We start from the raw sequence: 27,411 nt of genomic DNA on the forward strand, positions 1-27,411 counted from the left end.
CCAGGTTTATTACAGCATTAAACTGATGAACTTGCTCTAATAATCAATGTGTAAATAATCAATTTAATGCTATAATAATGGAAACATAAAACAGCCAACTCTCTGTTGCTTGTGCTGAGGTGCAGTGACATTTTGTGGTCATGCATGGCAACATTTGTACAAGCTTCATTTAGAGAAGGTGGCAGGTTAATTGGGACAGAACAAAATGCAGTACAGCATCCATAATAAGCAGCAAGTTCCAGTAATATAAAAAGGGAAAAAGAACTGGAAGCCTGCTTCCACTCCTTCCAGATATACCCTCTCAAGGTAAAATTCAGAAGAATTAACATCAGTATGTTTTCATACATTTATAGGAAAATACACAACGATCACTGTAGGCATCATGCTTTTTTTCTTCATCTACCAAAAAAAAAAAAAAAAAAAAAAGGTTTGTAGCTCCAGACTCTCATTGCAGTTGCTGGATGAAGTGCAGATATGGCTTCATTTTATTCAATACTTTGTTCCAGAAACTAATGGAAACCAGACCCAGCACTGGAGGGACAACACTCACAAGGTGTGAGTTACACAGTGTTCCTTGATTTCCTGTTTACACACCCCAAGCCTGTCACTGAGCAAAATCCAAACCAGGATTTGATGAAGAATTGAAGGCTTCTATGACAACAACATCAATATTTATCTGTAAAAATTACAAGCTTCAGCTAGGATGCTAGAAAAAGGCTCTTAAATCTTTCAGATTGATTAACAGCCATATTTTACCCTGCAATTTGTATATCAGTATTTCTGAGATGTGCTCTCTTCCCAGGGTGCCACGCTCACACCAGGACAGTTTCAGGGGAACCAAGGCTGATATGCTGAGAAACAGTAATTCACAGTCAAAGTTTGCTCTGCAGATGGATTAAACTGTGAAAGAGACTGGTTTGAAAAAAAGTGGGTGCTTATCACTGAATCATTTTTTAACATGCTCAGGTTGACTGTATTATTTTTTTCATCAAAGCCGTAATCCTAAATTGAACTACCAGAAGAGGTTAGGTTTGCTTTTTATTTTCCCTCTTTCATGGACTGAAGGGGCAAGACATGGCAGATACCCTTCATCCATCACCTCAGCAGAGGTGAGGAGTGGTTCATCCTCTCCAGGATCAAGCAGCTGATACAGACAGGTCCTTACCTGCAGGATCTGAGGACTCTTTGTACCACTTCAGCTGCAAAGACCTCATGCAGGGCACAGGCAACAACTCTGCTTGCAGGTCAACAGCCCAGCTCATGGGGAATTTTGTATACTAGAGTTCTCCCCTCTTCCCTCTGGGCATTGTCCCTGCACACAAGATTTGCTCTAGCTCTGATTGTACCCACATGATGATGCCACAGTCCCAAATGCTTAATTAGTGTCCTGTAGGTATCACTGCTGTACAGTAACTTCTTCTTTGCATGTGAGGCAATTCCTCCTTGCACATAAACAGGATTTTGGGCAGAGCAGCCAGAAGTGTTTCTTTGGGAAGATGGAGAGCTCAGCTGTAACAGTGCGTACACAGATTGTGCGATAGGAAAACAATCCCTAACACAAATGCAGTTAAAATGTACAACCACTTTGAGATGGTTAAATCTGTGCTGAGCCTTAAGACTCAGAGAAAGAACATAATTATTGATAATAAAATAGTATTAAGGGTGAGGAAAAAAACCATAATTAATCCATGGTTAGATAAGCTGTAGCTCTGCCTGCAGCTGGCTGACAATACTGGCTCTGCGTAGTTTTCACTGGTTTCTTTCCCTGCTGAGCACAAAGTACCTGAAAGACTGGAAGAGTTGCCTTGTCCCACAGCCAAGCACCACCACCCACTTCCCAAACACTTCAGGGTCATGAACGCATTTCAAAGGGCCACTTTGGGAAACTTTCATTTCTCCCTTGAAAGAGCAGGATTTTACCACCCACTTTTTCCAGAACAGCCCTGCAGGGACAACTAGAGGAGATATGAGAACCAGCTTCTTCCAGCCTCAAATATCACCCCAAACCCCTCCCTGGACAGTTTCCCTGTTTCCCAAGAAGGGCAAGCAGAGGAGAAATTTCTCCTTTTGACTACACAGCTCCCTTTCTCTCCCCTCTTTCCCAAGGAGGGCTTTGGGCTGCTGCTGCCACCACTCCCCCCACCATGGCTGCTTTTAAACTCTTCCCTAATGCCATGGGAAAGCAAGGCAAACATTAAGAGAGCACTGCTGTGTTCTTCTTGTCAGTGAACACACACAGCACTAGATGAGTCTGGCACTCAGCCTCTCAGGTTTGGTCCCTGCTATAATGAATGAATACTCATTAGCATACCAAAGAAATTGCACCTTCTCATCACATCATAGTGAGTCAGAAAGGGTCTTGTCCTAATGCTGTTTATGAACCACATTTCAATTTCTTCATTTGGTATAAACAGCACCTTGCTCTATTTTCAGACTGTGATGAGGCCTCTTCTTGAAGCACTGTGCTCCTCAAAATCAGCCTAATCCCTGTTCTTCCAATTGTTTATTGCTAAGCTCCTAGCTTACACTATGGGCTTTGATTTTTAATTTTTTTATAAGAAAATGACTGATAGAGACTCAGGTCCTTGTTGGAAAAATCTGCCCACAACTTTGCTTCCAGCCTCACCTCAGAAAGAAGTTCTTGAACAAACAAAATTCAGGATAAAGCAAAACTACAAAATTATATATGCTCTCTCACAGTGCTCTCTTTTTAGCCTAGAAGTTCTGCCTAAATCAATTTTCCACCCACCTTTTCTTTTGTCTTGCTTAATTCTGATTATACTGACAAATTACTCTACTTGTTCCTTCCTGTTCCTCACTTTCCCAGATATGTATATAGATATGATGTTCTATATTTTTCATATGCTGTTCTACAAGCCCTCCTTCAAATATTTCACTAGTATTCAGATTCACTGTATTTCCATAAGCAATTCCTACAAAAAAAGATAAGCTCCCCTGTCCAAGCTCAGTGCAATTTCCACTGCAATTAAAAAACCTGTGAGCCCAATATATTTAGTGTCTACTACAACGCAGAAGGAAGAACAGTTAACCTGGCAATGTAAATACCTTTAAATGTAACAATTTTCACTCTTGAAAAATGAAATATTTTACTGTAACTGCTTATTTCACATGTGGAATAATATTCAACATAATTCTTATCTTTTAATGACTATTTGAAATGTAGGGTATAAATTAAACAAAGGACTGAAAATCTGTAAGAAACCACATAATTCCTCATTCTTTTGTGGAAATAACAGAATGATTTACCTTTCTTTCCTTAGTTGAAAGTTTATTGAATCAAGCACTGGCTACACTTGTCTCTAAGGTTACCAGTGCACCACTTTATTTTGGAGTGACAGCTCTGTATAGAGCAACACATTGCAATAAAGTGTCTCCGTGCCTGTCTTCCCAGAACACTTTTCTTTCTTAACCCTCTCCTAATGGTGCTGAGACCCTTAAGACTGGACTCAACACAGCCTTTCATTTGTCAAATGTATGTTCCAGGAAGGGGCTGAGGGGTGGAACAAACCAGAGCACTTCTTCAGGCATAGGATTTTGGAGGCATCATTCTATTAAAAGAGCTCTTCTACAGCATTATCAGGCACAAGATATTCTGTCCATGCATTATATGCCCTTCCCTTTTTTTTTTTTTTTCTTTTCACAGGGAAGCTGGAGCATTCACAGACCCTGCTGGAGCTGTAATTGCTGCCAGCTGCTCTGTCAGCTGGGCGTGTGGAATCGGTCACCAAGTGCCCTGGCCAAGGTCCCACCCTCACCTCAGACAAACTGGAGAACAGCAAGATGCCCATATTGCTCTGTCATTTTTTAACAATATTCCTCTTATTCCCAAGGCAAAAATTTTGCACCTTTTCCTATCAGCTGTGCTCTTTGACAGACTAAACTCTTGGATTATGACCCCCCTCCAGAGAGAGCTGTCGATGTTCTGCACTGCCTGGGGGATGGGAACACCTGCCTGAACAGGTACCTGCTCCCCACACAAGCCTTGGGACATCAACATCTAAATTCCCACACTAGCACCCTGGAGAGCTGCACTCTCAGGTCACTCAGGACACAAAATACATTACAGCAGAAAACATCAACTTCCTTAGGGAAATATTTCCTATGCATCTCCCTACCAATTATATTCCCTCTGATAGTTTAATCAATCAGAAGCTTTTTTTTTTTCTTTTCTTTTTTCTTTGGTCATGAAATCTAAAAAAAAGGCTGTTACCACTTTATGGAATATTTTAATTAAAAATAATTGTGTATATCTATAAAAATTGTGTCCTTGTGGAGTATAGGTATTATTAAATCAATTTTGTTGTTGTTAAGTTCTGCTTAGGTAAAATAGGATATTGGATTTCTAAACTAATTATACAGGAAAGAGGTCTAGTACCGAGTTTAATGGAAACTTTGGACTGCATACACTCAGGTGGTTTAATTTCCTTAATTCTATCCGAATACCCAATCCAACAACACTGTAATCTGCAGACATTGGAAAACAAATATTTTACTCACCACTGCACATTTAGGTGCTGCATTTGTAAGATGCCTGTAGTTTTACCCCCCGCAATGACAGAATCACTAACACTTGCCATGCACCTACCTCCTTGAAGCCAGGCTCCTTCTCCACTTTCATGCCTTAAATTCAACAGACAGAAGTTTAACTAAATTCCTTCTTTCCCTTTCAAAGCTCCAGGTGCCTGGGAAGTTAGCCACATCCCAGGAGTTCCCCATTCTCTGCAGCACTCTTGAAATCATCCAGAGGATAAAGAGAAGGAATCTTAATGCTGCTGAAGAAGTGCAGAATATGCATCAGTAATCAATACCAGTGAGGTTCTTCCTTCCCTGGAGGCAACTGACTTGCCAGGATGAGTTACTTGCAGTAAATATAAAACAGCAGGATCACTGCACCTTGCCTGTGTACTTTTAAACTGTGCAGGAGAAAGTGGTATTCAGGATCTCTGGGTCGTCTTCCTCTCTTGTTTCTTCAGTGAAGCCTAATAAACCTGTGAGGAGGGATACGAGGTCACACCTTGTATCCTCTGCATTTTATTAAAGGAGTCAATACTCAATATTCCGAGTTTCCAAGGAGAATCTTTGGCTTCAGATCAAATAAAAGCTCTTCTGCCTTAAAAGGTGCAATTTCTCAATTAAATGAACCTCACTGACTCCATACTCAAAGTGCCAGAGCTGAGAGAACAATCATCCTTACTTCCACCCACAAAGAGAGATCTACATATGCCAAAAACTGAGCAACAAGGAGCAGTTGGTTATAGCAAATCACAGCAGATGTTGATAGAACCAGGTCATAAATAATTCCATCCTTGATGCCAAAAGATTAAATAAATTAGTTTTAAAAAATAATCAGCCTTTCTTTGTACTCAATAATCTGGGGAAAGTATTCCAATTGACATGCAGTTATGCCTGGTTTCATAATATAATTGAAATTTCAACATGACCTACAGGTTTGTTAGATTTTGCAAGTTTGTAGTAGCAGAAAAAGGAGAGAGGAAATCAAGAAGGCAAAGATAAGCTCTAGCAAGCAGTAAATGGATATGCTGATTCCCTAGCATAGAACTACAGGGAAAGGTAGGGAATGGTGTGGGGTGCAAAGATCTGGGATAACATTTCCTGAGCACTTCTGAGAGACAAGGCTTGTTTGCTTCCTTTTGCAGGTAAGTAAACACAACTAAGTGTGACACATGGCAAACATGAGCATGGGGTGGCTGCTTTGCAGAGGAACACCAGCACATTTGGGGGAATTGGCCTTTTCCCGAATCCTCCGCACGCCGAGTCCATGCTCAGCACGCACCCACAGCCTGTGTTTCCTTCATGTGCATTTGGCTCAAATTGGGAACAACCTCAGTGAACTCAGCTGGATGAGGAGCCCATTGAGCATGTCTGGTTAGGAGAAGCAGCAGTGTTGTCAGGTGAGCGTTTATTAAGTGACGGGTGTCATTTATAAAATCACAAAGCAGCAGTCCCAGCCAACAGAAGGCTTGAAAACAATGCTCCTCCCATAGAAAACAGGATTTGCAAAACCTTGTTTCAATTCTGCTCTTTTTTGTTGTTGTTTTGTGTGATCTTACTGTAGTGCACATGGTAGCCCCCATAAATTATGCCCTACTTAAACTATACATACGTACTCCGTATGTCCTATAAATACCACAAAGCAAAGCCATACTTTGTGGTGACACTGGGACCCAAACAAGATATCATTGCACATTAAAATTGTATTAAACTAACTGAAAAATAGTTGAACATTGCTAACAAAACGAGAGAATTACTAAACATTAAGAGACAAGAGACTTTTCAGTGTCCCATAAAACCACACCTTTCAGACAAATTAATTATTTGCATCATAAAAAAAAATCCTAACAGTGAAAGAAAATATTTCAGAATGAAGTGATGAGTAAAAAAGCTTCAGGTGATTTTTCACTACATTAAAAACAATTCCCATTCTCATAAAATATGCAGAACTTTACATCTTAAATAGCATATTTACCTTCAAAAATTACTTTCTTTTTAGTCTTGCAAGAAATTAAACCTTAATTAGATAGGAAAGTATTTGGAATATATCCAGAAATAAGAAAAACTACAGCTATTCCCCTATAAGTGGCACAGCATCTGTCAGGAGTTTTCATATACCTTCAGGAAGATATCTCAAATTAAACCAACACTGTACTTGCTTTCCATGATCAGAGTTAATATTCTGCAGACCCAAACTGTTCTGCCTTGTTCATTCATAGTTTCAATTTCTATTGCTGTACTTCACCCTGGCAAATAAATGGCTGCACGAGGGGCTCGCCCTCTGAATAAATAATAAAATCTAATCTGTCAGATCTTCCTTTGCCTTGAATGAAAAATGTCTCATTCCTCTGTGATGCTGTTGAAGCTAAATCTTGTTGCAAGAGACTGAATGAGCAGCCTTGGAATAAGAACTAAAGGTGTGTTTGAGCTATGTCACCACCTTGATGAACATCAGAATTACATCTGAAAGCAGACAGGAGGAAAGGAAGATGCACTATACAAAATATGTCTTCATTTAAGGAGTAAAGTATTACTCAATGGCATTATACATTGTTAATAAACTTTCTTTATCTGAAACTATAATTTAATATTTATGTATCTAATTTACATGTGACAAAGTAGCATATTCTAAAATTAGAGTGTAACCAGCAAACTATTAACTACTATAAACAATACCAAAACACAACTCAAACATATTTTAAGGAAACAATAGATACATTTTGGACTGGGGAATGATTTCAATTGCAGATATTGTTTTAAATACAGCTGTCAATTACATCTTGAAAAAAATTTCTTCAAGCTCAGAAAGATTTTCTGCTTGGGGATTCCTGGGTATATACATAAAGACCAAGAGCACACCACAGAAAAGACCCCTATTGGTTACTAGTAGGTACAGTAATAATTGTAAATGCTGAAATTGTGTGGGGGAAATAATTTTCAATATCCATGTTATATGATGCACTAGACAATATCCCCTTTGAGCAGAAACTAGAGAAAATACCGTGCCCTTTATTATTTCTGTGGTTTCTTACGTGTAATAGACAGCAGAAGAATTGCACTTATTGTAACATTACAGTGTTAGATTGCAGTTCACCCTTTAGAATATTAGTGGCCATAATACTTATGATAGGTTGTGCCTTATGCAAAGATGAATAAAGATGTGCATTTAAATTAAAAAACAAAAACAAAAAACAAGCAACCACTTACAGAACCAACAGTGAGGCTTAACATAACAAACATGCACTAACCCTACACTTATGCAAAACTAAGTTCTTCCAGGAAACTGTAACCAACAGTTGACCTTCCACAAAGGTAAAGGTTTTGTCCCTTGGTAATATGTTTGGACTTTGTAGTTGAATTCCAGTTTATTAGCTCATTGTCTGTAAATGTGCTGTTCCACTGTGGTATCCTTTAGCTGCCCTTGAGCTTCTGCAGAATCTGCAATCTTACAGTCACTTTTATTTAAGGTTTTATTGAGCCGCAGAGTAAGTCCCCTTCAGTACTACACAAATAGGCTTTCTTATTCATCCTCTTCAGGTTCCTGTGGTAAAATTGGTGTCTCCTCCTTTAAACAAGCACTAAAAAACCCAAGGATTGTGCTGTAAAGGTGATATTTGCTTTTCTCGGAAGCAATGTTATGACCTTCATCCGGATAGATCTGGCAGAGGAGAAAGGAAAAAAGTAAATCATTTTTAAAGGCTTTTCAAATATTTAGGGCTCTAATTTTCTTTCTCTGATCTTCAGCGTGTTTTAGATGACAACAGGATGATAGCATTAGTTTTATAGCATCGAAGAAAGCTAATAAAACCCAAAGTAAGACTCATTCTCTTGGAATTTGAACTTACATAAAACAACCACTGCAGTGGGATCTGCAGAAGTGAAAAAATTTATATTCTCAGCCATTGTGCTTACAACAGTTTACTTTAGCTGGCATTTTCAATAGTGCCTAGGCATCCAAATCCCATTAACATCCATGAGGATTAATTACCTCATGCTTTTAAGGACCTCTCAATATTTCAACTTCTAAGTGTTTGGCAAAACCCCTTTTATTCATATCTTAACTATCTTCCTATCTGGTCCAAAGCCCATCTTCTCTCTCTCCTAGGGTGGATGTGGGCATTTTTATCTCTTAAAACAAATACCACTGGGAATTTCTCCCAAGTGAGGCTAAGCAAAGATTTGCAGGCTGAATGAAGAAATCCAGGCCACAAGACAAGAGACCTGAGACGGCCTGAGGCAAAAAGCTTCACCTGCCTTCTCAAACCCAGGTTATCACAAGATTGCATGAGAACAGCTCAACTGGGCTCTTCGGGGAGAACTCTGTCACTCCTGCTGCTTCCTCTCTCCACAGGCCTTCACATCACCTCAGCTGAAACAACATGGGCAGCAGGAACAGATTCTATACTTGAAGTCCTTTTTCCTTCCTCAAGTGGCACCAATCCCCCTCTTGCCACCTCCTCCCTGACACGAGCTCACACTCCAGTGCAAACTGCAGGATCACCCTAAGCACAGCAAGGCCGAGGTTTGCAATGGCCAACAAGCATCAGGAGTATTTGGAGAGACTGATTCAATCAAAATCCTCTGCCAGCAGCATCCATGTGCTCCAGGTGGTTCCCATGCAAGCCCATGCCTTGACACAAGCTCTGTCGTGCTCTTCCAATAAATGTAAATGTTGAAAATAAGGGGAAATTACTCTCATGTGACCCAATACCTTTTCAGATAAAAAGGAACCCGAAGTAGTGACATCTCTATGTTACAAAGAGTGCCCATGGATTCCAGAGCACTTTGTATAGCATTGTAGGATAAACAGGGGGAAAAGAGAAAGATGAGAGAGAAAACGAACCCAGAGAGAAAGAGCCCAGGAGAACAACAAGATGATACAGCTCCTGATATCCATAAAAACAGTGACAAAAATGGGATTAAACAGAGCTCTAACTGCAAATTGAGGTAATACCACTGTGTTGTGGTAGAGAGGATCCTTTGCAGCAAAGAAATAGCAACAGGAGGTTAAATGTTCAACTATGTTTATAGGAAATGTCACAGGTGCACATACCTGCATAGTGTAATTAGCCCCAGCTTTTATTAGACGCTTAATTAGTTCTGCTGAATGCTGGAAGTGAACTTTAGCTGCAAGAAAACATTTGATATTATTAGAAACAGCTATTTTAACATGAAATACTTATCTGTTTCACAGCTTTGGCTGAAAACATTTCCAGGCTCTGTAATTACTGGATCTGAAGCTGACAATTTCTAAGGCCAACCCCACCAGCAACAGGGTGTTACAGCAGAGGAGGAGCTGGAAGCCCCAAGGGAAGCCACACTTTTCAGACATTTAGTGACTCTGTTTACCACTGATTTACACATACTGTGATAGCTAAGAGATGTGTAAAACCATTCTGTTTGAATATCGTGGCATCTTCTAATTTGCTGGAAAGGAAGCACACTGCATTTTCTATGGCTTGCACGGGGTCATTACAGGCCACTCTTCTTTAGGTAATGGACTTCCTGGAACCTATCAGTAACCTGATCTTTGTGTGGCAAAGCCATGATTACCATGTCCTGACCCTGCAGACTTGAGGTTGCAAGTGGTCTGGGCAGTGTCACTGGATGTGATATTGAACAGGGGCAGCAGACAATCAGACTGTCAGGCCAGAGCACCCTGCATTGCTCAGACATCTATCAATGCCCCAGTTCCCTCCAGGTCAGTTCAGAGGGGCAGAAATTGCTGCTGCCTGTTGCAATCAGTAAAGCCTGAGCCCCTCATGCCTGCTCAGTCACCCAGTTTATTTTCAACCCTCTCCACTGTGCTCTGGGAAAAGCACTGGACAGGGTTTGCACCCCTCTGGTTGCACTTTGGATCCATAACACAGGTTTGGCAAGTCAGGGGTGACAGGCTGGCACCGTGGCAGCTGTGCATGGGCACTGGCACCTCAGCCCTCTCCACTGAGAGGTACTTATGCCTTCAGACTGAGTAAGAAACCTTGTGTTATCCCACATCCACCAGAAAATACTGGGAAAGAAGTAGGCATGTCAGTCTGTACAGAGCAGCTGTTTGCATCACTGTAATTTGTGCCTGCATCAAAGCTCATTCTTTAGACATCAGTTAAGAAAGTTCAGAAGAATACACTGCAGTGAAATCTGCAAATACAAATGATCTCAATTCATACATCATATGATTCCATCTAAAGTGCTAGAACTTACCCTGTGTTACTCATTCTCTGTCTTATCTACTGCTAAAAGTATTGGTGCTATTAAAAGGTTCTGTGTAGCTTCAGCTTCAGAAGGTTTGCAAGTACCTTGTAATTAATTAGATGAAAAGATTAACTTCCCATTTGGTCATGTACTTCACCAGCTGTACTGATAGTTCTGCAGAATTTGTATGAATTTAAGACAGCATTAAAAATGTATGTTGTTCTATTAATAATTCATGTAATACCTTTCACTAGCAAGACAGTGGTCCACAAGATTTAAACAAATTGAAACATACAGCAGCTAAAAGGTGCAAATCCTCAGCAAAGAAAAGCATCACCAGTTCAGATTTAGAATTGACAGTTGAAACAGAAGAAAAAAATCCTATCAGAGGGAAAAAGAAACTGCAAATGCATTTGCTAGGTGTGTGCCTCATCAGCCCTTGAACACCTGCCTATTAGAAGCTCTGACTCCAAATTAGCTGCATCTGGAAATACTTACCATCAGCTGTCCCATGAACTATTAGCAAATCCACTTCTTTTAAACCATGAAGATTGTGTAATACACTGGATGCCTAGTGAACAAACACACACAAAGCTGTAATTGAACTGCATTTTAGGAGTAAAATGGTCATTTTAAGTTACTTGTTTATGCTAACTTACCTGATAGGTAATTTCATCTTTTGATGGAATCCCAAGGTATCTTTCTGAAAAAGCTGATGCTGTAAAAAAAAAAAAAAAAACCTCAAAACAACAAACCTTGTGAATTCCCAGTTATTTCTATTTTAAAACACATCATTTCTGACCTAGAGTCAGAAGCTACTTAAGCAACCATGAAGTCAAGATGTTCCTTTATAGACACAGAATGTACCATTTTGATGCACCATTTAAATCCACTTTTAAATAGTTAAAAAAGAAACCATCCAAAAATCAGTCATCTCCCCTCACAAAAAAAAAAACCAAACAAAAAAACAAACCACAAAAAAAACCCCAACCCTAACCAACAATAAAAAACCCAAACCCAAAAGAAAACAAAGGCTAAAACCCAAAGAAAGTCTAACAGACCATTAAAGTAATCTGGTCTTGTTTCCTGTGTATCACAGTGCCCAAAACTTCACATACAGAACAAAATAACCTGTGATTGAATGACAACATGGCTGATATTGTAGGGAATTCACTGCTAACTTTGAAGGATTCATTCCTAATAAAAGATTTGATTCATGCTGACATACATAAAGGACTCTTAAGAAATGAGGTAACTGCAAAATCAGTGCTGTAAATGATACCATGTCTGCTGTGAGTTTTGGTGGACTGTCGCAGTGTCAGCTTACTTACACTTAAAGAAGAGACCAAGACAGTGAGTTGAAATCTCACTAACATTGTTATGTTATCTGTCCTTAGTTAAAATAAATAGGAGCTCCATGAATAGTAGTTGTTTTGAATAAACTATTACACAGGTTTAGGGCAAGGAGTACTCACCATATAACTTCATATCTGTGATTGGTGCCACCACAGCTCCACACTTGAAGAGCCGCTCGCTGGATTTCAGGATCATCGATGTTATGTAGCCACCGTATCCCTAACAATGAAATTTTGGTCGATTTATTTCATTCTAGCAAGAATAAAGCTAAAGGCCACTGTGCTAATCCAGTGGTATCATTTTTATAGTTTAAGGGTGCATAAAGATCTCATTGACCTGGTCATGACTTTTAATCTATGCAGTTAATGAGTATTGAACATTTCTTCACCATCTTTGAAGTCTAACACATCTCCCCTGGAAGAGCTGATACCAGAGAGTCACGAAACCTTTGTGAAAGCTTTAACTTGAAACCACAGACTTCCTTGAAATGACACTGGCAATCCATTTCTGTATACCTGTAATCATTCTAGACTCACAGAAAATGAAATTCTGAATGTGGCACCTGGAATCAATGATTTACTTGTGTATTACAGGCTCCTCAAATTTTTCTACTTGCCACCTGTTTTCCCTTCATTGGTACTGAAAAATTGGTATTTCTTCAGCTGTCTCTTGTTGTTGTTGTTTTGTGTTTGGCACAACACACTTCAGGAAGATGAAATTATCCCATGACAGGGAAAATATAATGCAAAACACCAGATGATCCAAAAAAAGATTATGCACCAAGTGCTTATAGTTTTCTCATGGACTTTTACAAATGCTGCCTACTCCTGTTCTTCACGTCTAAATATTTATTGAACAGATGATTTCTGTGAAAGAATGGTAATATTTGAAAACCCTTTAACCTTATTTAAGAAATATAGGCAAAGAGGTTTCTTGTTCTTTGCAATCAATCCATATTAAGGGATGGACATACTGAAAAAAATACCAAATAGGAGCTGCATTTTCAAAGGAAATGCGTGGGGAACTGAGTTGTTCCTTTCCCATACAGATTTCAGCCAAGGAGGCTAAGAGCCATCAAGATCTGTTCATGAGCAGGAGTAGATTTCACCTAAGACAGAATTTCTGAGTGGGCATCTGTAATTTGTATAATTCAAAGAGTTTAAGAGAATAGCAACTTTCCTCTGCCTCTGGGTTTTCTCTGCTTTTACTTTTGTTTAATATTCTGTTTGTGTCTTGCCCAGTAGCTCCAGAGCACAATTTTAATCCAAGGATAGGTATTGCCAGGTTATTTATTATTTATTCCATGTTTTCATTAAGAGCTTCTTTAATTCTCCTGAGAGTTTCGTCCTTTTGTGCCTGTGTCCTTCCTTCCAGCCAGGCTTTCCAGGACAAAAACATTACAGTGTGAGTTATTTATAAATTCTTAGAAGCATTTCACAGTGACATTGCTATTCCATATGCCCTGATGCAAGAACATGTGCTGCCTCACTCATCTGCTGGGTTTCTGGGGTTGCAGCCTAATTGCCACATTTTCTAGAAAGACATTGGCTGTAGAATTGCAACTCATTTTTAAAGTCTCTTTTCACTTCCATGAATAAAACCACAAACTCCATGGAACCACACTTAGCTGTCTAACAGCTCAGAAATCCCTTGGATCAGGCATCATTTAGGCTTGCACCCCTCACAGAGATAAGCAAGGGAGCATTGGCAGATTGCCTGGCAATTTTCCCCACTGTGCCCTTCTGGACAGTCTTGCTGCTCTTGTGCCTCACTGACATCATCAATTGTGACAAGAATTTTACTTCTAAACAATGTGAATAACAAGATAGATTAGAGAATTGTTTACATTCTTTCCCAACTGCTTCCCAGACTCTCGCCTGGTTAGAAAACCTTTCTCTTTCTCTCTGACTGAGCTGAGAATATCCAAGCAACAGTACAGCAAATTTAATGCATAGAAAGAAAAAAATCCTTCTTTCCCAATCACATTCTTGTATGTGATATAAAAGAAATGAGTTTTAAAGAAGATTTTTAATCGACTTTAAAACAAGCAGAGTGGAGGAAAAATACAATTAACTTTAAGAAGCTGTTAAATATATTTTTTATTGTTAATTATAAAACTAACTTTTAAATTTTATGGGTTTTTTTTCTTTTGATAATAAAAAAACAGCTCTGAAAGGTTAGCATGGAAAACGGAAATTTCCCTGAATTCAAAGCAGTGTTGAAAGCTTATCGAATTTCCCATTCTTCATTCCTCAACACTGCTTTCAGAAAATAAATGCAGGAACATGGCAATCAATAACATTTTGTGAAAGAAAAGAAAATTGGGGATAGGCCTTGGCAGATATGTAAAGCCATGGTTACAGGCATGCTTTTCAGTAACTGTCTCATCACATCACTCTTAGGAAAAAAGATACTGATGAATCTCTGGCAGAAAACAAGTGGGAATTTTCAAGTAGCAATGAAAAGAATTTCTACAGGCAAAACCAAGCAATTCCGGATCCTCAGAGATTTCATTCCACAAACAGTATTTTCAATCAAATGATTGAAAGAGGAAGAGGATATGGAGAAACGTTGATGCGCCTATGCCTGTGTATTTTCATATACATTAGTAACAAGCATTAAAACCTGAACAGAAGTGTGTGCCACGATCACCTGGCAGATGAAATTGGCCCTGCTTGTACATCCTCAGCTGGAAAATCTCTGGCTGCTCCCTTACAACCCAAATACCGGTTTTGACCCAAGTGAAATTCTTGCAGTGAGAGCTTCTTTCTTAGCTCAAGGAGTGCAGCAGGAGCTCAGATCTTTGAGGAAGGTCATGTTCATGTGAAATGTTAATAACAGTCACAAATATCAGCCAGTCCTCAAAATGCTACCATGCAGGAGGTAAATGTCAATCTCCTCATCCTGCATCCAGACAGGCTGAGACAGGCAGGTTAAATGACTTGCCTGAGGCTGTGCAGCAACTGAGCAGCAGAGTGAGAACTAAGGCACTTCATGGAGAAGCACATGCTGCTCTTAAAAGTGATGACTGGGGAGTACTTGATCAGGGTTTGTTACTGCTTTGAGCTCAAAGGCAAAAAACAGCTTCATTTTTAATAAAAAAAAAAAACAATTTAACAAATTAAAAAGGTTGCACATGCCAGTTCATAGATGCAGCAGCAGTTGTGTGATGTTTCTAATTGCTGCTTTTTAACAGACATCAGTAAAATGCTGTTTAATTTGCTACTAAAAGTTGAGTCTCTGCCTTGTTGTATCTCATGCTAGGGGCAATGACATGCAGCTGATAAAATAGCAAAGGCAAGATTTCTCACTGGTGCAACAAGGAACTTGCTGACAGTACCACAGGGTAGGTGCTCAGCTAAGCTCAAGGGTCAGTAAAACATTCAGATATAAACCCTGTATTTTATAGGACAACATTGTCAATTTAACTACAGCCCAAATATAAAACTGTAACAAACAAGCTTTCACAAAACCCAAGTCCCTATTAAAAATTTCTACAGAAAGCAGAAAGCAGAATTTTTAACAAATGCTTTCTCCTTCAGATTCTGAAATGTAAATAGTGTTGTATCATAAAACTGATTTTATTGACTTAAATACCTGTTCTGAGAAAAAAATACTGTACAGAACAGACAGTAAACTATGGATGGCTTTTCCCCTCTGTTTTAATTACTGAAATTATCTTAGGGAAATATATAAATGTATTTTTTTTATTAACTGACAGCACTTTCTTAAAGAATCATGATGATACAGCCTGCTATTTTTGCACATTACCTTTCCAAATATACCCAGTCTCTTAGGATCAATGAAGGGCTGTTTCAGAAGTGATCTGAAAGGAAAAAAAGTTTCTTTTTTAATCTTGTCAAAGTAAAATGGTGGATTTTACTTTTTGAATATAGTATGTAAAGAACATTATTTGTGCATTAAGGAATTGCATGGAGATCAGGTAGAAGAAGATACTACATCCATACAAGTAGTACTGCACTGGGAAATGTGATTTGTTTCCTAACTTCTTTTTCTTAAGGCAAATGTTGTTTGGCCCATCTCACCTAATTTAGAGATCTGAATTTAAGCATCTTTTCTAAATTATCCATTTACATCTGCTTTTCAGTTAATGGAGAGAAGAGAGATATCCTTTAGCATTCCTACACATGTTGGAAACTTCTCTCAGTCTGGGGAGAGTCATCCCTCAGAAATGTCAGGATTTTCCACTGACTAGAGCTTAAATGACTGGTTTTGACCAGGTGCCCAACACCAGCTAAAGGAAGGTAAGATGAATGGAACTTCTTGAATCTAGATAATTATACAAATAATTAATTCTCTCATCAAGGCCACTAATCATCTATGGTGAATTTTATACAGAAAAGACAGAATAACCTGAGGGGAAATATCAGACACAGCTGCTTATTCATGGAATGGTTCAAGCATAGACCCCTTTCAAAATAAGAAAAGATATCTGGCTTAAAATTTGTCTTTCCCTGGGAAACTCCCGAAAAAATCCATCCAGACCTTGGTATGAGCCATTTTGACACATGCAGCCTTAGTAAGGAGTGCTGTCAAAGCTATACATGACTACTCCACAGACAGAAATTACTCTTTTCTGCAGCTGGTAGAATCATATCAGTCTAAGAATGATAGTGCAAATGAGAAATATCAGGCATTTGCCAAAATGCTCTCATTTCCACCACAGAGCTCTGGAGTAATTGCACAAAGCAAATGAAGTTCTAGTGGTGTAAATAAGAGCAGTATCCTATGGTATAGATTGAAAATATTAAAACACAAATCATTTACATGTTAATGTAGACAGCAAGAAATTTACCTACAGAATGTAGACAAATATGAATTTATCAAAGAGAAACAACTCAAAGAAAACCCCAAAAACACCTTTGAGTTCTTACTTGCTGTTTGTATTGGAAGGATTACATTTTCAAAATTTGCAACTGCATTAGAAACCAAACATTAACAATGCAGAGAAAACATTCTGGGCAGTTTTAGTCCAAATGCTCATTCATCCAGGTGGAGGCAGGGTGAAAGACAAGAAGAGTTTGCACATACGTACTCTACAGCTGCTATTTGGTCCTTCACTTCCACTGATCCTAAGCATCGATGGACCTCCTGTAGGATCTTGAGGCCTTGAAATCCACTCCCTCTGCCATCAAATCGAGCTACGATGACATTATCAGAGTTGACAAGCACTGAGTCCCAGTCAATGTGAAACTTATCTGTAACCAACTGGCTGCCTGGAGCTTCATCACTGCAAATACCAACACACCAGACACAAACGAAGGCTATTGACAATGTGATGCACTGTGCCGAGCTCTGATATTTTACTTAACCCACGTGGCAGAGTTCAGTTGGTTATGCAACCCTGCTGAGCTACTGTCACTTCCATCAATACCATCCCATTAGGGCTGCAAGCCCTGCAGCAAAACAATTTCTTTAACTTTCTAACCATTGTGCTGCGGTGCTGCCAATGCCTGAATACACTTTGCTGAAGGACACAGAAAATTAAAGCAGGTAGTGCTGCTTAGAATAAAGTGAAGGAAAAAACCCCAAATGTAATCACTAATGGCTAGCTCAGTTCTGGGAAGGCTCATGCAGAATTTGTAAAGTCTCCCTGAACACACAATGAGGTAAATTCATTCAGCACCCTGATTACCAGTTTGTAGGATATATAATACTATTAAGAAAGATGTCACCTGAGAAAACAAAAATAATTGCATTATTGTATCCTTGAATAGATTTTTTGAAATAGTGTACAAAGAAGACTAAAGCATACACTGGAGAAAATTCTATTTTCTCCATCAAAATTCATAGGAAGAAATGGGTGCAGGCAGGAGTGATAAGTCTGTTTTATGACCAAAAAAAAAAAAAAAAAAAGGTGGTTTACAGCACAAAAGGTGAAATAGAATGGGAGAATGCAGTTTCTAGAAGAACAATAAGATTTTCCATTGAAGCCAAATACACTATTTTCCTTACAAAGAAAATAAAATGTCAGTTTTAAAAGGGAAGTTTGTCATTATTTTCCCCTAAGATAAACACAGAATAAAAGAACAGGCTACAATGAAGTTGTACAAAATGCAAAATAGTTCTATGCAGGCTGCATCTGCCAGTGGAATGCAAATTAAAACGTAGAAGTGTCTGTCCTGGTGTATGGAAATTAAATTGGATGGTCTGTGGGAATATGCTGTCTAAGGTGAAAGAAAGATGAAGACAGAAATTATTATTTTGCCAAATAGACTTATGTAAACCCTGGGGAGGAAAGAGAGATAAAATATCCTCCAATAAGTACTGTCTTATAAATACAATAATGTGCTGATTCAGTATCTGGCTTTGGCTGTGGACAACACAGACCATCTTCAAGGTAATCACTCAGTTAATTAGCAAGCATATGATGAACGTGTGTGTTCTCAAATTCAGTCAGACCTATTTATTCAGTTGCTATATCAAGTACTGAAATCAGGATTACTCAGTCACAATGTGTTATGCTTGATTTACCATTATCTTGCACATCAGGTTTATACTTGGCTTTATAAAAAGAAAAGAAGGGCATTTTTTTTGGTGTGCTTAACCAATTCACTTGTGATTACACTAATTACTAACATTGTGAAGCAATGAGTCTGGAAATACTGTCAAGTGAGCTCTGCAGAAAACACACAATTCAGGAACTATATAATCATTATTATTTGCAATAAGGAGCAGAACAATACCTCCCATTTCTGCTCATTGCACAGATCAAGGTTTTCAGAAGCACTACACATTGACACAGATGTTTTCACAAAGTATTTATCATTACTTCCAATAATAGGAGCCTCAGACTAGTTACAATTATTTGTAAGTTCTTCCAACTTTCCACAATAATAGAGCAGAAATATCCATGTTTGACTAGATAACTTTCCAACAGATTAGCACATTCCACAGTGAAAATATTGTGAGTCAGCCTGCTTTTCTCCCTTTAAATATGAGAACAAAACTAACACAGTGATCACATTTGATTTATATGTGTTCTATATCTAGGTTATACATACATCTGGTGGATATAGATATGTTATATTTCTAGACACTTAAGAATAGGAGAAGAACCATTACAGTTATAAACACTTCTCTACGCCAGAAAGTGCTTAAAACCAAAAAGTGTTTTAAATCAAAGGTGATACCCTTAGTGAATTCCTCCAATAAAAAAGGAACAACAAACAGAACCTCAGCAAGTTTCTCAGTGGGTGAGAATTGACAGTGTTGGTTTCTTAAGCTCCTTTTGGAGGTCATAGCTGGGCTACTTTTGGGCTCAGAGCTTAAACACTACACGTGGTCCAGCCCTGCTGGACAACCCAGATGGGTTGTTTGATGTATTGCTTTAGGAAGCAATTTTTCCAGTGGCTAGTTTATTTCAAGAATGTCCATATAAATAGTCTGTGATAAGCATTTAAAATTATTTCCATTGCGGTACATTTCAGAACTCCTATTAGCACCAAAAGGTCTCTTTACTCTTCAGTTGCCACTATAAAATGGTATTGAGTATCTGAGGTGTGCTTCTGTCCTCCACAAAGAGACAGCAGACATATATTTCCCAGTATTTGCATTATGCATGTCTATATTTCTTATAGTCTTTTAATGGCTTGTTCTCAAAGATGCACAAGAGATTCACTTTCCAACCCTACTGCCTCATCTTGCTATCAGTCCTGAGAGTGCATTCACTGGGGACATAAAGAGATTTGACTGTTTGTGCAAGGCTAAAACGTTCATCAGTTCGAAACCAGGTAAACCAACCCCTGCTTATGACCAAAAAATAAGACAACAAGTAAACAAATACACAACAGAAGCCTCTCAGAGAAAATTCATGGCTACTTTGAAGAATAGTTGGGCTTTTTCCCCCTCAAATACCAGGACAAGCTTTCCACTGATTCAGTTTTACAATATCAACTTATATATTGGACAACTTTAAATAGCATTAAATAATAGATACTGATATTTAAGATACATTATCTACACATTTGAAAGAATGAGGCTAATTATGATCAAAGCAAAATAAAGAATGATTATCAGCTCTAATTTTATTACCCAGATTAAATGCCAGAGTCTTTACTTAATCATTTCCTGTGTGTTACCAAGAAGAGTATCTTCCAACTTTTTTTAATGAGTAAGGTGAACCATAATGAGGAAATCAAGGATTTGAAATTTAAACTTTGATCTTAATTATATAGAAAAGAGATGGTAATCACTTTTTCAGGCAATTACCGCGCAGCTCTCTAATGTACAGCTACACTGTGTGTATTACATCAGAAGGAAACTGAGTGCGAAACGTTATCAGTGGTTTAGGAGAACAAATGGAAGAAAGGAAAGTGTTTTAATCTATTTAACATTTTATGAGATACTCATCACAGTTCTGGAAAGAAAAAGAGTGCCAGCCAACATAACTGGTTTTTACATGAGATCTGTTAGACAGCCCAGCCATCCAGATGGCCATCAATTTTAACACAGCAATATGATGACCTACTATTTGAGTATTGCAGCTTGCTTTGCAGCTACTAATGGATGAATGTTCATGTAATCTTTATGTTAATGGTTACAAAATAATCAGGTCCTGGTCCTTAAGCTGAGCTTAAGGATGTCTATGTGGAACTGTACTCAGTTCACACCCAGGTTTCACACCAGGACCAGATTCCTCTGGTACAAGCTTCCTTCCAGGATTCAGCCTTAACACTCAGGCATCTGGGGGCAATGTGCTGGAATTTCAAATTTACCTGCAGACACCCCTGCATGAATAGAGAAGCCTTTTCATAGTCACGCACCTTTGACATGGCTTCTAGATTTCAGCGATGTGAGAAAAACCCAAATAACACCAAACATCACCCCTATAATAAAATCACTCATCACCTGCCTTCCTTCCTTCCTCCTCCTCTTTTCCCTCTTCGAAGTGCAGTGCTACTGAGATGGGAAAGCAAACCCCACTTCTCTGCTAATACTCCAGCTTTCTGTTCTTGTATCTTCTGGATTTATATTTCTAAGTGCATGTTTCCTGGATCAAGATGTTTTATGGAATCTCCTTTCCAAAAAAATGGACATGCAATTAAACCAACATTCTTACCAAGGACATTGATAAGCACTCATTTTCAAAGGTTTTTCCTCTCAATAGCTGGAATATAATGATAATCATATCATGGCTGAGAATGGAAGAAAGCAGAGGCAGCTGAACAGTGCAAAAGACAGCATTTGTTATCAGCCCCCAATTCTCATCTAACACTGCTGGCAGTAGGAACAGGGTGTTTCTCCATCAGTCCCAACAGTACCACTCTGGGACTCAGAAAAGTCAAGTATCTGGGAAATGATATCACCTAATCATCTACACAACTAATCAATGTTCCCTACAAAAGCTACATGTTCCATGTTCTCCTTGGACCTGAATACTTTTCTCTTTTTTTTTTTTTTTTTTTTTGGAAAGTAGTACTTCTGATCATTAAATAAACCATAGGATGTCAATTTGGAGCTGTGTGGGTCAAGAAATTACCCCCTGTACACCCACAGATATCCAACAGTTCTTTCTCAAGAGCTAGGCAGAATTTATTAGGCTCAAATAATCATCCCACAAGGGAACCTCCCATAACTTCAGTGACAGTTTGCAGTTTTATATTTCATTTGGGGACCTCTTTAATAGAAAAAAGGATTGCTGGCAACCTTAGCTTTAAGTCTGTAAAAAGCTGCTGAAGAAATACAGCTTAATGTAACATCTTTTTCTTCTAGGGAAAAGGAGGACACAAAACATGCTATAGTACATGAGCCAGGACAGATTTAAAATTTTCAGTTTCATACTTTCACTAGTGTATAGGGTTTTTTAAAAAATAACCCTTGCTAAAGTTAATGTTGAGAATTCAGTATTGCAAAGAATCTGACCTAAAAGAACCAAAGTCTCCATACTATAAATGTAGATACAGCAATTTGTATTCATAAGTTGATCACTTTCCTTTTTATCCCACATGCCTATCATAAAAAACCCAAAAACAATTCTAAAACATAACCATACATCATGACTTGGCCACATTATTTGCTCACTGGGTACCAACAACTTTGGTAAGTTTAAATTCAGACCCTGACTCAATACTGTTCTCACTTCTATCAACTCTTGATATTGAAAAACAATTCAAAATAGTATTTTCTTTAGCTTTTTTTTTTTTTTAATTTTCTTTTCCTGTGATTTCTGGCCTTGGACTTCTCAGGTTTCTGATCTTTCCTTTCTGTCTTCTGTAGGTTCTACACGAGTTTATAACCCCATATTTTCCCACAGCTGTATATGAGAGTTTATGTATTTACTAGGATACTTGAAAAGGGAAGTGTTGCACTGCTGACACCTTTGTGTTTCCCTGCTTTCAGAAACAGGAATAAGCACAAGAGTTTGCAAGTCCCAGCAGTGCTGCTGGGGTCAACTCACAGGGTCAGTTTGCCTTTGGCACTTGTGTAAGAGCTGCTTAAAATATAATCATGCCTCCATGATCATGCCGGGAAATGCTGCAAAGATGAAATAAAATCCATGTGTCTTGTTTCTCCACAAGAGAAGAAAAATATGTTTGTGAGCCAATTAAAGCAGAGAGCTTCCACAACTACAGATAATTACAACTGAATATTCTGAGTTTTAAAACACAAACTGGGCTTAGAAATAAGCAGGTTTGTGCCTTTCTGTCCTATTATCTGATCTGAGCAGAGGAATTGGGGATCATTCAGCAGCTCAGGTCTGTAAACACCTCACATCCAACAATGAGGATCTGTGCTGTCACTGAGGCAGATCTGCTCCAGGTGACACAGCTCAGAAACATGGAATTTTCATCAATTTAGCAGCACACTCCTACATGTCTGTTACTGAAATTCACATCAATTCTTTCCAGCTGGGACTGGAAGAAGCTCTGTAGGTCTAGAAAAACTCTCCACCCATGCTGAGTTCAGGTGGAGACATGAGTGATGCCCTGAACTGGCCATCACCACTTTTCCCAGGTGGGCTTGAAGCCTACACACAACTTAAAGGCTGACTCTCCCTGCAAGAAACACACACCCCATCTCCTTTTAAAAAGGAACAGCACAGGTTTCCAGGGAATACCATCCTCCTCCCATGCAGCATTTCTACAAAAATCCACAGACTTTGGATATGCCTATCATGTCTTCAGCCACTGATGATCAAAAGTAACTTTTATTTCATCCTGGTGTTCCTAAAAGCAGTTTTGCTTCATACATCTCAATTGAGCCCCCCCTGGAAGCTCTACTCATTTCTCTCAGGTATAAAAAGAAGCACATACTCTGAGTGAGATGCTCTGTGGGCAGGATCAGTAAGAGTCCAGGAAACACCACAGGACTACTCAAAGCTACACCATCAGAAACATCAGTCCCTCCCAAACATGAAAGCACAGCAAAGCACAGTCAGGTTTGACTAGCACAAAAAAACCCAGGCATTTCTACCAGACAGCACTTGTCACAAAATCTTCCCAAGAACAAGCCTTTTGATTTCTCAACTCAAATCCATGAGATATTTTTTCCTACAAAAGGCAAAAAAACAAACAAAAAAAAAAACCCCTAATTTCAGATTTAAATCTTTTCTGTGAAGCACTTTTTTATTATTTTGAGGGATTCCAAATGGATACTTACATTATTAATAGAAGGGCATACTGGTTTCGATCCGTGAAATCTTTTGGCAGTGACAACTGTAAAGGGAATTCTTTTAAGAAAAGAGCAAAACATTAAAGGCTGGTAGTTACACAGATAAAAAACAGTAACATTGAAAGAAAGCTTTTGGCTTGCTAAAATAACATTTTGCCAGATTTACCGTAATCCTCAATGTGAAGCATTTTGATTTCAGTCTTGTAATTCTTTTTCTTAAAAACAACTTCCTTCAGCACAGGGTTATTTTCCAAAATATAAAACTCTAGAAAAGAGGAAGAAAAATCATGTTGAAAGGCATGGAGAATCATCACAGCAGAGATACATCAAGATTCAAAAAAAATTAACAAAAAGGACAAATGTGCAATGATCTTGCAATTAAACTTGTAAATGAATTCCTTCTGTAAATACTTTCTTTATAATGCAACTACTTTTCAATTCAAAAAGATACACAGCCATTTCGATCTTTTGGCTTTGGAGGGCTTTGTTTTCATTAAGCACCACCAAGGAAATTTCTGATGACCAACATGAACATCAGCATCTCTGACAAACCCTAAGAGTAGCTGTAGCAGCACAAGGCTGCTCTGATGGGCAATATCCCAGGCCTCATGCAGGCATCCTTTTCCCCAGTATTACCTATTCCAAGGCAATATTTAGCCAGCACAGCTAAATGTGGTCACTGCATGTCCTTATTTGTCTTCTGCACTTCAGCCAAGAGCAAGACATCAGCTTGGTTTAAAGCTGCAGAGTAATTTGAAGCAACCCCTTTACACGTAAAAGAAAGGCTAATTTGTTCTTTTTTTTTTTTTTTTTTAACTCAAATTACCCATCTTGCTTCCAAAATTTAGATTTTTTAAATTAAATAATAAACTCTTCACTTAGGGCCAAAACAGATAATCTGAGGAGAATGCTTCTTCTGGGCAGTCAACCAAAATGGTATAATTATAGTCTGAGGATGCAATAATTGAAATAATCCTTAATCATTCCTTTATGAATTGAAGAGGATAATCTAATCTTGCACTGAAACACTAATGGTAAATTATCTCTCTTATTATTTGGCTTTGTGTTGTTACAACAAACAACGTCCCTCTATCCTGACTTGCTTTATTTTACTCTAAGGTGCTGCACATAAATCTCCATTTCAGTAATTCACACTCCATAGTACTTTAGATGCAGGTAATAAAGAGCAAAAGCCTGCCTTCACAGAATTGAGGAGCTCCACAGAAGTCTAAAACACATTTATTTGAGCAATAGCTACCCTTTACTGAGCTGGATAAAACTCCCTGTCCTGGGGTGTGCTGTGGCACTGGGCTTTGCAAACACAAACAATGGCATTAAAAAAAAAAAGGAAAAAAAAGGAAACTAAAGGGTAGGTATTAATTAACACTTCATATCATGGCACTGTTTATCAGGATGGTACTTCAACATGCAAGGTTAGCTCCACTGACTGGCCCAGGACAAAGGGGATGCAGACAGGTACAGTCCAGGATTTCTGTATTCTGAGAAAAATTCTGGGGATAATCCCATTAATGAAATGAGGATATGTAAGAGTTGGTTTAGTGCTTTTGAATGAACAGTTGTCCCCCACTCCTGTAATCCACACCTCCATGCTAGTGGAGTCACAGTGGAGCTGGAGTTGGCAGAGTTGCTATCTCTGCTGCATCACCAGGAAAATTCAACTGCTGAAGGACAGTCTTCCACTAAAAAGCACCTCAGCAGCCAGGAAACAGTAACAGTAAATACTGGCATCAATATACAAAAAAATAATGAGTAAAGCTTGACAAATAGAGGTATAGAATATCCTCTTAAAAAGCCTTTATTGGATTTGTCTTCATTAAAAATGCCAGTGGAGTTGTTCTGGTTTGAGAAATAGCAGAGAAGGACTAGATCACCATATGTAGGTCAGCTCTCATGATCAATCATCCAAGGACTGTACCTGACTTCAACATAATTGGATTGTAACTTTAAAAACATCTCTGAAAACACAGAAGGTGTACTGCAATGGCAGCATGATCTACGTAGGAAGTGAAAAGGATGAAGACCAACCTGCCATCTAATTTACTCAAGTGTAAACAGAAGATGAGTCACATGCATGTAGTCCAAAAGACACAAAAAATCTGGAAAGGTTTTAGGATTACTGATTTCCTTACCATTTATTGATGTGGATGTTGCTAAAAGGTAATTTACAGCACTTTATATGAATTGGTTTTCATGTACTTGCATGACATTTTCATGTGCTTACTTTCCCCTTTCCCACACTCCCCAGTGAAATTAGAGATGATAAGAAAATTTACTGCTTTCATAAGATATACTCACTTGCAGTATTACTTGTCCTGTGCACACTTACAACTGGAACACCTGGTCCTGTTTTGAGGAGAGAAGAAAAACAGAGGAAGGGTGAGGCAGTTTGTACTCTGTAGTTCAGTGACAAAGAATGGGAGCACCAGTTACCACACAAGACAGGATCCTGGAAGCTCCATACACACAATTCCCTTCAAGCACAGCAAGAACTCCACTGGTACCTCTTGGAAATGACACAGGCTGGACCAACAAAGGACCAACAAAGTGTGAAACAGCCACTGCCTTCTGCCTGTTCAGCAGCCCAGACCCTGCACCCAGAAGGAGCACTCCTTTTCTTTTTTTTAATAATCTCCATGTTTTAATTTTAAGTGATGAATAAAAAAAAATATGGATGCATTTAATAGTAGTGTTTAAAATATAGCAGTTTGACATTCAGAAACTTTAGGGTGACTGAGAAATGAATTAATGATAATATCCTTTCTCTATGAAAAAAAAATATAGATGTGTTGAAAAAAGATATTTCACATAATTATCTCTTTAAGAAGCTCCCTTGCTATGCCAACTCTGCAAAACCAACAACATCACATTTAAATCTAGGTGTGATCTAGGAGTATATTTCACATACTTTATTTTCACTGGACCACTAAGAAACTAAAAATCAGGAATAATTCTTCATGCCAATAGCTACTGTGCAAATGCTCAAGGTGGCATGTGAAATTGGCATGACCAAGCATTCAGCATACCCAGAAGTGGCTGAATCTGCTGTCCCTGCTCTGAAGATCCCCACCAGTGTAAACCTGCAAAAGAAAATCTTGTGTCCCCACCCCCAACATGGAATTTACACATGAGAAACTCTGTTTTACCTCAGTGTTTAAATTCCAAGCATTCAATCACTATTGGGTGAGGAAGAACAATGCAGAAAAGCTGAAGTCCCTGAGGACCCCATGGCAGATGAAGGCATGGAACCTCTGAAATTAGGAGTTACAACTCTCTTTTTGAGAAAAAAAAAAAACAATTCCCTTTGAGAGTGAAGAGACAGAGCTTAATTTATGTGTTTTGAGAGGCTGTCTCTCTCAATTAATTACGGCATGAGCCTAGGGAAATGTAAATACCTGAAATAAATAGCATGATGACATTCACAGCCTTCACTGAAGATTTTTATCAGTTTCATTCTCTCCCTCAAGGGGGACAATTGACAAAAATCTTACAGGTAGATGGTTGACAAATCACAGCTTTCTGCCTTAGCTCTCTAAGATGATAATTTCATAAGATGTCTCTTTTGCTTTGGTTTCTTTTTATTTCCAGCTCTTTTTACTTCTGAGTTTGTCATTTTGCTTTCAATTCTTATTTAAGAAAGACCATTTCTGAGCAGGAAAGCACCAGCATTTTCCAGCC

The 27,411-nt window shown here is 38.5% G+C and overlaps 1 protein-coding gene across 2 annotated transcripts in view; it reads right to left on the reverse strand.

Annotated features, from left to right (window-relative positions):
- Positions 1-5,924: 5,924 nt before the first annotated feature.
- The window catches only part of DPP10 (dipeptidyl peptidase like 10), a 440,873-nt gene continuing 419,386 nt past the window's right edge, over positions 5,925-27,411 (reverse strand). For both annotated transcript variants that reach the window (XM_053947934.1, XM_053947933.1), the window contains exons 17-26: positions 26,032-26,079; positions 23,882-23,980; positions 23,704-23,773; positions 17,138-17,332; positions 15,853-15,907; positions 12,201-12,300; positions 11,385-11,443; positions 11,224-11,296; positions 9,587-9,660; positions 5,925-8,191 (exon numbers count right to left, since the gene is read on the reverse strand). In XM_053947934.1, coding sequence (XP_053803909.1) covers positions 8,054-8,191; positions 9,587-9,660; positions 11,224-11,296; positions 11,385-11,443; positions 12,201-12,300; positions 15,853-15,907; positions 17,138-17,332; positions 23,704-23,773; positions 23,882-23,980; positions 26,032-26,079 — 911 coding nt within the window. In that variant the 3' untranslated portion in view covers positions 5,925-8,053. The remainder of the gene's footprint in view (positions 8,192-9,586; positions 9,661-11,223; positions 11,297-11,384; positions 11,444-12,200; positions 12,301-15,852; positions 15,908-17,137; positions 17,333-23,703; positions 23,774-23,881; positions 23,981-26,031; positions 26,080-27,411) is intronic.

Source organism: Vidua chalybeata, chromosome 7 (genome assembly GCF_026979565.1).
Source record: "Vidua chalybeata isolate OUT-0048 chromosome 7, bVidCha1 merged haplotype, whole genome shotgun sequence".
NCBI classification, from domain to species: domain Eukaryota; kingdom Metazoa; phylum Chordata; class Aves; order Passeriformes; family Viduidae; genus Vidua; species Vidua chalybeata.